General features: G+C 37.0%; 1 protein-coding gene across 3 annotated transcripts in view; it reads left to right on the top strand.

The window, feature by feature from the left end:
- Positions 1-14,081, top strand: part of FBXL17 (F-box and leucine rich repeat protein 17) — a 476,470-nt gene that overhangs the window by 319,612 nt on the left and 142,777 nt on the right. Inside the window, exon 8 of one of the 3 annotated variants that reach the window (XM_036020633.1) lies at positions 4,825-4,837. The exons of 1 other annotated variant lie outside the window; for it this stretch is intronic. In XM_036020633.1, coding sequence (XP_035876526.1) covers positions 4,825-4,837 — 13 coding nt within the window. Of the gene's footprint in view, positions 1-4,824; positions 6,228-14,081 lie in introns of those variants that run through there. One more of the 3 variants, XM_036020634.1, reaches the window with a different exon arrangement.

Genomic DNA, 14,081 nt, shown 5'->3' with positions numbered 1-14,081 from the left:
CTGTTTATTGTTAGTGATAGCTTTTTATGTTCTGTTTTTGAGATTTTTAGATTTCTTCTGGTGAGTTGAAACTGTGTTAGAACCTTATACTTTACATTTATTCATATCTTTGAATTATTTAGGTCAATGGTTCTCAACCCTCTCTGTGCATTATAGTCAGTTGGGCAATTTTTAAAGCAGGCTGGTGTCTGTCTGAGCTTTACTCAAGAATCAGTGTCTAGGGTGTAGGAGCTCAGGCAACAGCTTTGTAAAACCTGCTTAAGTGATGCTAATGTCAGCCAAAATTGAGAACTGATTTAGAACAAGGAGGAGGAACCAAAAATGAACATTTTGGAGACATAGCCCCATGGTGACAAGAAATCTATTAGGATTTTTCTCATACCTCAGTCTTTCCAACTTCTAAGCTCTTTGTCCTACCTTGTCTCTCTTCCTTCTTTTCTGAGGTTTTAGGCATTCAGAGGATTTGTCGTAAAAGTCCCTGCATTTTTTGGCCGTGCTTTTCAAAATCTTGGGACACAACTGCATATGAGGGGAAAAGGTTCATAGTTTATAAGGTTGTAATATAATTGCTATTTGATTATAAAATGTAAATAGATGGCTAAAAGCTGGTTTAGCTCATACCATCCCCCTCATACCATGCCAAAACAACATGAATAATTTTTGTTGAAAAGACAGCAAAAAGGATTATTCATTGTAACCAGAGAAACGGCATGTTGTTGAGGTAACTGCTCTGCTGGGGGAGGCTGTCTGTGATCCCTTACCCTGTGTTAATTACAAATTTTAAGAAGGAAAAACTCAATCCGTGTTTCTTACTTAATTGGATAAGTAGAAGTGTAGTCTGTAGAACTTTATTAGGGCTACTTAGAAATTGTAAAATTTGATGTTACCTGACACTGGGAGAATGTCATTTAAGAGACTGCTCCCTAATTCTGCTTCCTGCTGCTTTACTCATATTCTAGCCCATTAGTGCCCCCTCCTCTCTCCATGGCGCATGTTTGTACATGTTTTCAGTACAGTATACTGAGACTTGAAGTTTTTTGCAGGATAAATTATTTTAGAAACAGCAGCTTGCCTGACATATCATTTGTAATTTTTGTCAAGATTCTCACAGATGTTGAATGTGATATTACAATACTTAGCAACACCTGGCCAGGCTGTTATGAAGTTATGTTTATTTTAATTTACATTGGATATAGCTGTCATGAAGAAAACTATCATACCAATAGGCTTCTGATTCCCCAAATTGAGCATAGATCTCTATGGTAAGGGACTGCAGTTATAAACAAATCACTAAGTGAGGCACAGCTACATGGAAGTCTTGGAAAACTGTTCCCTGAAGAGAAATCTAATATTGTCACTCTTCTATCACTGAACAAATATGTTAAAGGCAGTACTGTGGGAAAAACTTAAACTTAAGAGCTAGAGATTAGGTTAGAATTTCAACTTTGCCTCTTCTTTCCTTTGTGACCTTAAACAAGTTACTTAACTGCTTACTTTTGTCTTCTGTTAAGCACATGATAATACTCACATCAAAGGTAGTGAAAATGAGTATAAAACATTCGTGTCATTGCTGGTGACATGTGGATATTCATACCAGTGGGCAGTTCTTAGAATAAAATCATCTCTTTTTTAACAAGAAGAATCTGCCCTCCTCTTCCTGCTCCTCCTCCAAGTGTGGCTTTGCTGATTGTGGGAATCATCATTTACAAATTTGACCTATATTACCCTGTCCCTGTGTAGCTGACTTCTATACCTAAGTTCTCTGATACAGGTTCTTATCAGTAGGGAATAATGAGAGAGTTATGGCAAAAAGTTTAAAATCTTTGATTTGCTATGTTGGGTTTCTCCTCTGTCTCTTGTCTATGTTGCCTTCATTTTTTTTTTTTTTTTTTTGGATAATTTTCCCTTGGCTCCCCTTTTGCTCTTCTTCGTTCCTATAATAATTTGTCAGCTAATAGTTTCCCACCTACCTTTCCATTCACCTTGAAACACTTTTCTGTTGAAAATTCTCCTCCTTTGGAAAAGTGTATTTGTAGGATTCAAAGGAGGACATGGAGTGGAAATCCACCTGGAGCATCCAAGCCCAAGGCAGTGAGAACCAGTGTCTCCCTGGGGCTGCAGCACACTGCCGTGTACTGAGTGAGATGGATGAGCAGAGCGCTGATGTCTGTTTCAGGTCTCCACAGTGAATTCCACCAGTCTGACCCTGTGTTGGGGGCAGACGTGAAAAGGAACCAGGTTCCTTTCTAGATTGTTTTTACATTTCTTTTGATTGTAGCACTCCTGGAGGCCCTAGAGATAAATGCTAGATGACTTCTTTTATCTTTCCTTCTCAAGGTGTCAAATAACCTTTAATTAAAGAGGACTGTAAACACTCAGCTACTGCCATTGGTGTTTGGGGCCTACGAAGTCACTGACAACCCACAGGTTCAGCCTGTGCTGCTCTTCCTGTGCCTCTGTCACTGCCGTAAGCCCTGGGGATGCTCTCCCTGGACATCTTCGGCTCACCCTTATTCCACTTGGTCCAAGTGCTCTTATGCCTGATCTGGGACTTTTAAACCTCATGCAAAAGCTTGCCACAAAAGCTTTGGATTGCTCTGGACTAAAGGTCTCTGAAGTCAACGAGGTCACTGTTCCCATGGTTATCATTTCAGATATCACTGCAGTTGGCCTGCGACATGTTAGACAAGATATATATTCATTCTGTCAACAGATATTGATTCAGCACCTACTATGTGGTGAGCTCTGTGGTAGATGCAGGACATGTATAGTTTCTGCATTCCTGGAGAGTTCATTCTGGTGAGATCTGGAGAACAGCACTTATTTAAAAAAAAAAAAAAAAAAAAAGAAAGAAAGAAAGAAAAAATAATGCATCTCCTTCCTGACAAGAAGACCAGGGAGAGCAGCCTGCTGACATTAATCTTTGCTTTGCTGTAACCCATGCCTCACCCGAGCCTTATTGACCTTCTAAAGTTATTGAAAGATTAATAGGTTGTACATTCCCAACTTCTTGGGGTCCCAGACCTCTTTAGCTGTTAGTTAACCCAAAAGTGGGACCCAGGATACGTTATCAACGTAAGCACACTGGAGAAAGGAAAAGAAAGCCCAGCAAGAGTTCTGGGTCACACCAGTACCGGGAGTGCATTGTCTTTTCTTGCCAAACCAACACTGACAAACTATTCAAGAAAAAAATATTGTACGAAAAATAATTTTGCTCTTTATTATATCATCTTATTTTTATATTATTAGGCATGCATTACATACAATGATCTTCCATTTATAATTGAATTCCATTTTTTCTTTTTTCTGTTTTGTTTCATTTTCAAGTTCTATTTCAAAGATTGCTGGGTAAGATTCAGTTCCTTTTGTCAGTGAGAATAACTCTAATAGTTATCAAGTGACAAAGTACTTTAGAAAATACATTTGCAAATCAAAAAGAATATCTTATTGTTTACTGTTGATTATTCATGCTTTCTCCATTTTATTATTTAAATATAGATAGCTTATATTGTTTCTAATAAAATAGTACTAAATTACTAAATTGGTTATTTCAAATTTCCCTTTTTTATATGTCCACCTTAAAAGTGATTTCTCTTCACTTCTACTTCTTTATTCTATGCCCGGTGTTCCTTGCTACTGAACTGATACCGAATTTATGTGTCTGCTGTTGTATTTAGCAAGTGTTATGCTTTTTTCCCCTTTCTTCTCTGTAATGTTCATAACTTTTCACCAAAAATTTGAATTTAATTGTAAGTTTTTCTAAATGCTTTGCTTTGCTTGACAACAAAGAAATTGTGACTTCCTTCCATATTTCCTACATTGTCCTAAAAGTACAGCTATATAACCTTGAAATGAAAGACTGAGCAACAATAATGTTTATCACTGTGTTTTGCCATAATCAACTACAGATCTCAAATCTATTGAGAAAGACTTAGAACATTTCTTCAAGAAAATATTCCTGTAACCAATTCAAAGGCCAACTCTAGTTTCATGTATAATAGAAGTTTTTTTTTTAATTAAGAAACTTTATAGCCTATATTTAAAAGACAAATGGAGCAATTTCTGTGTGCTTGACCCTAAACTTTCTTAAACTTCCAAATGTGTTGTTGCTACAAATTAGTTTATTAATTTTTATAACTAAGTGGTAAATTTCCATATTTAACTAAATTATTAACAAATGTTAACTTTCAACTTTACTTTCCTCAATAATGTTAGCATTTCTAAAATATGTTTCCTTTACATTTTAAGTAGCTGTTTTAACATTCTTGTGGAGTCCTTTTATAGATAATTCATTTCAATCACATAGTCATTTTTCACAGAGCTCCTATCTTTAACCCTCATTGCTTAGTACCCTTGAGTATGCAGACTAAGCATTTGTTTTCCTTGCACTATGTTGTGGTGTCAAGAGAATCATTATTTTTCTTTATCTCTATTCTATCACTGATGAGTAGAGCTAAAGGGGACTGCAATGAACACCAAGATAATTGCAGTTATACTAGATTTCTAATATTCCACACAAGAAACAACTTCCTAATGTTTAAAACTTCTTGAAAATAGGTGTCTTGAGTGGTAAGTTCTCTATTATGGAAGTTATTCAAGCTGAGATAATCATCTCTTGAGGAAGATGTGGAAAGTTGGAAGCTTTGGGTAAGGAATTGATCTGTATGATATTTAAAAGTTTTTCTGATCCTGGGGTTTATTCTGTGCTGTTTTTTGTTTGTTTCATTCAGCAAATGTTTGCTGTCTGTGTGCTGGGTGGGTGCTGTGGAGAATACAGAGATGGTTGAGAAGCACATACTCTTATGTTGAGAAGGAAGATATAAGCACTGAAAGCATTGTCTAAATATTAAGCAATATAATGGTGTCAAATTTTAAAATGTCCAGTAAAATGTAGAGGCTCAGGATGACTGGGTCATCAGAGACTGAAATCAGTGGGGAAAGATTTATGGTGTAGGAGGAACAGGAGGACAAGGATGTGAAGGCAGTGCATTTGAGTTGGTACTACCCCAGGAAAGGCTCAGAGCAAGAACAGGTGTCGGAAAGGATGAGTTTGTATGCATTGGTTAATCTAAAGAAGGAACAGAAATCAGCCAAAGTAATTACATGCACACATGGACAAATTTTGAAGAAACTTTATGAAAATATTCTAGTTGAAAATTCAGGGTAAGTTCCAACTTTCATCTATACTTTTCCTGTCTTATTTACCATTCCCATGGTAACCGCTTCCCTTCACATGTATAAAAGGAAACACCACTTTGTATTTTAACTACTAATTAAGTGTCCAGTACAATTGAAAGAAGTCAATATAAACTTTTAAAACAATAATCATAATGATAGAATAGTTAACATTTATTGGGTGTTTTTGGTTTTCTTTGTAGCTTTATTCATTTAATCCCCTAAATGCCCCACTATTAGTATTCACGCATACAGCTGTGGAAACTGAGGCCTGGAAAGGCTCCAGTTCATGTAGTTTGTGAGTAGTGGTATAGTATGGATTCAATATTAAGTCAGTTTCTTGCATTCTTACTCATAGGCCGGTGATGCGCTTAGATTGATTATTAGAAAACTTTATTGCATTTTCGCACTTGTCAGAGTTTAAAAATACAATTTTATACTACCATGTTCGTCCACCTGAGTATTAAAAAACCAGTGTCACAAAGTAGCTACCCTACGTGATCTAATTATGTACTTATAGAACCTAATAGATTTAATGTGCTTATTCACATAACTTTGTTATGCTGACAACAAATATTAGTTGCATGCGATGATCAAACAGCCTCTTGCCAGAAGGTAGAGACTCTCATTGATGTTCAGTTTGTATTCAGGTATTCAACAAATGTTCTCTTAATAATTTCAAAACTGTATGTAATTCTTCATGAGTTAAAAATTTTTCTTACATTTCCTTTTTAAATTATTACCAAAAAACTTATGAAGGAAGAAGAAACATTATTATTCTTTAATAGATGAGAAATTTCAGCCCTGACAGATTTTAATTAATTAGCAAACCTGGAAATAAAATCTCCCCATTGCAAATAATTTACTATGTTATGTGCAAATAACTTGTCAGATTTCTCTACTTTTCCTATCGAGATGATTTCTTCATTTAAATGATCTTTTAAAAGCAATTTTAGCCCAGACTAAATGCCAGAATTTCATAGCAGTTTTTTAAAAGTACAGCTATTTCTAGAGATACACGATTGTAAACACGAGCAATTGTTTTCTTCAATTCACCTTCCTTAAACTAGGCTCCAGTGTTCATGGGGCCTGTGTTATCCTCTGTCTCGATTGCCTGTTACTGTTCTTCCCTGAGAAGAGCCTCTTCCAAGAATGCTGTCTGCAAAGTCAACATAGAATCTCTTCAATGCAGCTTTGCTCTGTCTTCTCTATGTTCTTTAACTTGAGTACTCCTCGCTTCCTGAGGTATCATGAAAAATAGGAGCAGAAAGGGAAGAAACTCCCAAGAGCTGCATGCCCCTCTCCTGAAGCATCAGTCCATGTCTCCTTCCACTTAGAAGGGCTCTGCTGGGTCTTTACCTTCTCTTTGAGATAATTTTGCCCTCCCCAGCTGATGTTTGACTAAATCCTGTCATTATATCCTGGTTAATTAGCCTACTTGACACACTTGGCATCTGATTTATTTTGAAAAAAACAACAACAAAAATAAATAAACATCTGTCAAGTTTCCCATTAGAAAGTGATAGAAACACTCACAGAAAAATATAATTTAAACATTAAAATAATTGATTCTACTCTGTGTCTATCACTAATTAGGCTCACATCATTACGTCCACTAGCATTGATTAATAGGATAAAGCATTACCAAAAGGTCTTTCTCTCTTCATTTATTAGCAGGACTTCCTTATATTAATAACAGCCTTTCTTTATCAGCCTTTTAGTTTACCTGAGTTTCATTTATATAGGAATGGAAGGAATAGTATATGATTCTTTCATTTTATTTAGCAGTTTTCAAAATATTGATTTGGTTCCCATCATCCTCCAAAGATGAGCAATGAGGAGTTATTTCTGTTTTCTCTAATTATCATCATAAACTCAATAATCCATCGTAGTCATTTTTTTTGTTGATACTCAACTCTTATCTTTGGTAGTAAACACTTCTTCCAAGTTGGTTTCCCTACATTTTGTCATATACTGCTTCTGTCATGATATACCGCACTTATGCATTTCGTGCTCTATACATATAGCATCAGCCATTTTATTATTATTACTTTTTAAAGAACTCTGGTTCTTTGAGTGAATTAGGCTTTGGGGGGGGGGTCCTCTTCTAAGTCTGTGCTGCACTCTCAATTGTATATTTTCTGCTTTTTATTACTCTAGCTTAGCGCCTGTTCTGCACCTCATCACAAGCACAACCTCCCACCACAACTCAGCGACATCAGCCCAGGTTTTAAGGTACCCTCATAAATGAGGCTGGGAGGATCCCTCATAAATGCTGGGATTCCCAGTACACTAAGAAGTTCTAGTTCTTTTTCACAGCACTCTCTTAATTCTACCCATACTTTCTGCTTTTGGAGAAGTTAGGGGTGGGACACAGGCAGGAGTAATTTTATGTTTTAGCTACTTCAACTTTCTGGAGATTTTCTTCTGATTTTGTTCATCTCAGATTTTCTGCATTTGTTTTAAGTAAGTGCTAAAATTGGACATCTTGGGCCCATTTGGAATAAGTAGAAAAGTGTTCAAAATATATAGTCTTACATAATCTCATTCAGGGCTTTCAAACTTCCTTGCATTACAGTGAAAAATAGCTTTTGCATGTAATAGGCTTGGTGAATTCTCACTAAATTGATTTCATCACTTACTAGAATGACCAGCAGTTTGAAAAACACTGCTGTAGTTCAGTCTCTCCTTCAGTGTTTAGGTAGGAACTGGATCTGTCAGTCAGTGACCTGCCGAGCAGTGGACAACTGATAGATTTTCTTGGTGCAAAATGGACACTTCTTCTCAAGGTAGAAGATGCCAACCTTCCCAAGCTTGTCAAGTCCCATATGTGGATCATATTACCTATGAAATAAGGGGCTAATATTCTTTCCATCTCATATTTTGGGGAGTAAGAGAATTGAACAGATTCTCTTGATGATTTTACTTTAGAAAAGATATTAAATGGAACTTTCTCCTGAGGCAAAAAGGTAGTTTTGTTAATTTAATTTCCTAATTAAGTAAATCAAACTTACTTTTAATTTTAATATTGAGCCACTCATTTTAATCTTTCTCCTAAAACATTCCCTTGGGTTTGTAAGACTGAATCACCTAGAATTCATTTGTCAAATGTGTTTCTTTTCTTGAGTTTATCTGCATGACATTAAATAAATAGTTTGAACTTTTCAACCCTTCAGACGATTGTGTGAGTTGACGCGGCTGATGCAGCCCGTGTGCCTCTGTCTGCAGTGCATGCGATGCCTGAGAACTACACGTCTTTCACCGAGGGTGATGAATATGGGCAGAGAAAAGGAGGTTTTAAAAATTAGAAGTAAGGAGTAAACAAAAGAAAATTCTCTCTGTCTTCAGGGAGTTATGCCACTTTTCTATTTGTTATTATATAGCCTTTTAAAATGAATTCTCTTAGTGTGACTATAATATAAGTTTCACTTGCCAAGATATTCCCATAGGGTAAATAATTCTTAGGAGCAGAAAAATGATGTGAAAAACTACCTAAATACTGTTTGATTTTTGCTACTTATAGCATGTTTTTAATTATTTCTATCTCTTTATTAAGTAAAATTTTCCATTTTATTCCCTTCTTGCTATCTCTTTCCTCACATATGGCTCTACGATCTTCTCCAAGAAGGCAGGCTTGCTTTGAAGATAGTTTATTTCCTCTTATAAAGGATCCTTCTGTCCTTTTAGATTTAAAATCACGATAATATCATAGTAAGATCTGGCTCCTTCCCTGCCCTCTGTGTGTTTGAGAATATCTCCAAAGTCAGCCCTGGAAAGTCCAATGTGATTTGAAGTCCAGAGATGCTTCTCTATTGGACTGAGGACAAGACAGTTGTGCAGGAAGCTATTCATGACCAAGCTAAACCATCTACAATGACACTTCATAAATATGCTTGAGAAGAATGTACTTGAAGTTTTCACTTATTTATACCCTTCAGTAAGCAAAAACTCCTTTCAAGTGAATGACAACAATAGGGGGGACCTAGAAAAAACTGGAATATATCTATAAAAAATTGTATATTTATTCTTATATGTTTAAACTTCAGTCAGCTTCAGTACTCCCCATTGTATGCAATACACCTATCAAGACATTTTTCCCCCTGCTCAAAGTGGTTTTTGAACTTGTTGATTTTGATGCCTTTTAGTGCTTCTGCCATTTTTTGTTTCACCTCTTCCATATCGGCCAAACATTTTCCTGTGAAAACTTTTTTTTTAATCTGGGGAAACAAACAAACAAGTCACTCAGGGCCAGATGGGGTAAGTAGGGAGGGTGATGTATGGAGGTCATGCCATTTTGGGTCAAAAACTGCTGAATACTCAGCACAGTGTGGGTAGGTGTACTTGTAAATCCCCCATGATGAAATGGGCAAACATGTTGAAAAAGTCTTCAGAAAAAAACTCACTGAAGCCAAACACAGCCTCTTACAATACCAGCTGGCACACTGATACAGATGGGTTCCTAGAATACCCACCTAGCAGGGAAGCCTGTACTACAAGGGGCCTGCCCTCCAGAAGATAATTCCACTTCTTGAGGGGGTCTCACCATAAAACATACTTTGTATAAAATGTAATAGTTATAATAGCATACATGCATGATATATACACATATATATCATAATAAATAAGATTCAAGTTGATTTTGAACAGAATAAGGAACTTAACATTTCAGCTCTACAAAATAAATGAAGAGTTTGAAATTCAATCAGTCCTATTTTGTGTTGAGGCAAATGTGCTTGGCTTTTTCTGAGAATCATACCTTCTGTTCTGGTTTACAAAAGAAATTGGATGAAATCTTCTGAAGCATTCATTTTCAACTTACCATTCCAACACACCTTGCAGTCAGGGTTTGCAAATGATATAGTTTCTAAAAATATATAAATTAGAACATGTTTAGTGGTTTCTTCTCACTCGGATTCTGATAAATTTTCTATCTTGATTGACAAAACAAGGAGTAAGTTTACCAAATATGCTGAAACTCGCACATAAATTATAGTTTCTTTGTTGTCACAGCCCTTGGTGTGTGGTATTTACCAGGATACCGTTATTATTTACATGCTTGGGAAATGTATTGCCATGCAGGCCAGTCTCCTACACCCCACACGCGTGTTCCGCTCAAATTTCTGTCCTGCTCTTTTCCTTCCATGGTATTTGGGGCCTGGAACAAATTCAGGGAGCGCTACACATATCAATATTATCTGTCACATTCACTGATTCTAGACCTAGTGGCCTTTGAGGATAGACAGGATGCCAAGCAGCACAAAGTCTGAGGAAAGACTCTCCCCTCCACACACGAAAATTATCTGGAAAGGCACAGCCTTTCCACAGTTAGGCTGCTTCTCTCACACAGCTCATTCTTCATCTCTTTGCTAGATAGACTGTTGATTTGGAATCTATTCTGCTCTCTTGGATTTATGGAAAAATATAATTTTTAACTTTTTATTCAGGCATGTGGTCTTTATTTTCATTAGCCTACATAGCATAGAATTTTAAAATAGTTAAGATACAACATTTAAATTAGACACCTACCATAATTTCTTAAGGTTTCCTGATATATAGCAAGGCTCCTTAAAACATTTTTTACATGCAATGGACTCTACAAATATTTACCTCCTTTTTTTTCAATTTTAGGAAACCAGTTGAAAATTGTAGAATTAGGCTTTGGAGCTGTGTGGTGTATTTTTGGACTATTACAAATCTATCTAAATCTACAACCTGCTAGGAAAGATCGAATCCCTTCCAGCTTGTGATGATAATATATGATTTGTGTGGACTTGAGTCTGTCTCACAAGTGCATTTAAGTATTTTCTGAACTGAGCTTCTGTTCCATGCCAGGCTGGTGTCTCACTGTGCATGTTCAGTCCCCTGATTGACTAACTGAGAGCCAAATTATTCTCACTGACACATACTCAATTCCCAGCGACTGTGGAGAAGGTGGACTCCAGGGCCAAGATTGGACCCTCACAACAAAGCTTGCTTTCTGCCACTAGTAATGCTTACACAGTGAATGAAAATTAAGTGACCCACATTCTTCCATTGAAATCTTTAAAAATTTAAATTAAAACTTTGTCAACAGTAATTGTAACCATACTGAGGCAAAAAGAGCGTTCCCTGCAATCTGGTAGCACTAAATGTAATTCATAGCTATCAAAAATTCGTTTTCTCTGCATAACTTTTAAGAACGCTCCTGATGTCTTGAAAATTCCATGCAATTTTCTTTAAAAGTTGGTTTGGAATGCCACTGTGCATCTTGAGGCCCCCATACAGTGAGTTAAATTACAGCAATAGCATATTTCTCAAGCACCACATAGTTGCAAATCCTTTATTCTAAAGTACATAGTAAAGGATTTTCTCCTTGAACAGTGACGAAAGTTGAACCTTGAGGTTGTTTCAATTTAACACATGATGTGCTGCACACTTACAAATGTGTTTTGCGTTTTCTACTTTTTTATGTATCCTTGCTTCCCATAAAAGGAATTAAGTATATAATGTTGGTTATAAAACTGGATCTGTAATTATGATTATTGTCAAATCATCCTTTCCCTACACTACCTTATCAGTGGATGGATCTAAATGCAGAGTGGATAGCTGTTTGCTGCCTGACATCACGTCCTCACTTCTTTGTAACCATTGCTGGTCTTCCCTGACTCAGTGAATGGTGTCACTATTCACCTGTCACTCCGGCCAAAACCTAGCTGTCCCTGGTGCCTCACTATTCATTGTTTCTCTCACCACATCCATTAACAAGCCAGATCAGCTCTGCCGTCCAAGTATATCTCATATTAATAGCTCCACTGACAACTTCATTAGCTACTTAATTGTACTCCCTATTTGTCTTCTTTCTACCTTAGAGTACATTTATCACAGAGTAGCCTAAAATGAACCTTCTAAAATATTAGTGAATGAATGAATAAATCAAAATGTTATAAAAATTCATTTGTTTGTGACTTGAGCAATATGTTGTTTATCCTAGGTTACAAAAGAAATACTGATATTAAACATTTAGGTATGTCATCTACCATGACATCTTATGAGGTTCAGCTGAAGGTTTGGACATTTAGCCATCATAGACTACTCTTGGCCAAGTCCTCCCAGTAGGGTGAAGACTGGGAACCTCAGCTTGTCGTAGAACAGTGTCAGCCTGTTTCTTTCAGAAACCTTGCAGCAGCCCATGCCACAGTACACCCAGCAGTCAGGGAAGCATCTTCTTTCGTCCATCAGAAGAAGGCTGAAGTGCAAGGAGATGAGATCCATCTGGCATGGCTGTGGGCATTGTCCTGGCTTGGAAGCTTCTAACCCTCAAGAACAAGTATCTCTTGGAACAATCAATAGGTGTAGCATCTAGCATCCCCAAAGTTGCACGTCCAGTTACAAGAATGATCACACTGAGGGACTCTAAAGCAGTGGTGCCCCCCGCCAATACTGATAGTTCTCTCAAACTGGACAGATGCTGTCTGCCAGTGAGAGTCGTCATTACTGTGAGCAATGTTGCCTAGGAACATGGTTATTATGCCATTTTAGGGGTGCACATCTAGGAAATTAACCAAAGCTCATATCCTCATCCAGAAAGGAAAATGGTTTTGTTACCCTTTACCCACTGTAGGATTTTTAAATCCACTTTAGATTTGACTTCAAATGTTAAAATTATTTTATATTTTATTAGAGGGCAGACATTTAACTACCATCTGCACCATATTTCTTGCCTCCTCTCCACAGCATTTTTTAAATAAACAGATATTTTACTCTTAATATTATGGAGGAGGGTGTTAGCCATTTGACAGGATGGCACTGCTGTCTCCAAACCCTCTGCTCCAGCCCTGACCTGGCCCAGCCCCACCATGAGCTCTGACGCCTCACATACGGGCCGGACGCAACCACAGGCACAAGTGCCTTTAGATTCCCGAGTTAGTTCTGCACAAGGGAGAAAGCCTCGCTAATGTTAGGCAGTAGAATCACTAGGAGTATTGCCTAATACATCAATCTGGTCCCAAATGACATCACTAAACAGGAAAAAAATCTGAAAATTTGCCACTGTAGCGATTTCCTTTACTATTGTTGGGAAGACCTGTATACTGACACCTAGTATCCCCTAACTAGTGTCCTCCAACCAGCGCAATGTTCTTCCAAAAAAGCTGTCAGTTTTTCAAACACCTTTTAAAGCAGGTGTTTTTATTATTAAATCTCCTGGGGCTGCAGAATGAGGAATCAGGATTGGAAACTTCCTAGCTGATACAATTACTAGTGTGAAAATATTGCAATACTGTATTATATAATATGCTACAAATTCTATTTAGAGTTAATTTCCAGCTGGCCTGGTTCTGAGATTATGGAAGACTGATGTTTCAGAGGCATCCTATAGGATTGGGATAAAAAAATTGTCAGGCTTGAGAGCTGTAGGAACTGTTAGAAAATGTTGGTTCTTATGAAGCCCCTGATTTGTTTAGAGGAGGGAACTGAGGCTCAGTTTCCTTCAGCTCCAAATCCAGAACAAACCTATCCTCTTTCTCAGGTGGGGGTGCTTTTTGTCCATAGCCTAACGGAGGCACTAGCTGTCCCACCCGGCTTCTTGGTGAGACCAGCCAGGCTTACCTTTCCTCTGTAGAATTGCAAAGGTGGTAGAAAATGTTTATTGTTTAAGTGAATCATTGTATGTGATAATAGAATATTAATTCTTTTGTGTAGTGATTTTAGAAATACTTTTTATTAACTTCTTATGTAAAGTTTTTTGAAATAGTATGTATTTTTTTACCTAATTATTTAAGTAGGATAACGTTTTTGTCAGTTTATTTAAGAATGGGAAAAATTGCCCTGGCTGGCGTGGCTCTGTGGATTGAGTGCTGGACTACAAACCAAAAAAGGGAAAATTGTGTTCATTAAGCACAATGTGTGAGTCTTCTATACACACATAT

This window comes from Phyllostomus discolor, chromosome 3 (assembly GCF_004126475.2).
Source record: "Phyllostomus discolor isolate MPI-MPIP mPhyDis1 chromosome 3, mPhyDis1.pri.v3, whole genome shotgun sequence".
Taxonomy (NCBI): domain Eukaryota; kingdom Metazoa; phylum Chordata; class Mammalia; order Chiroptera; family Phyllostomidae; genus Phyllostomus; species Phyllostomus discolor.
The sequence above is the reverse complement of the archived record's forward strand: the minus strand, read 5'-3'. Positions and strand labels throughout refer to the sequence as shown.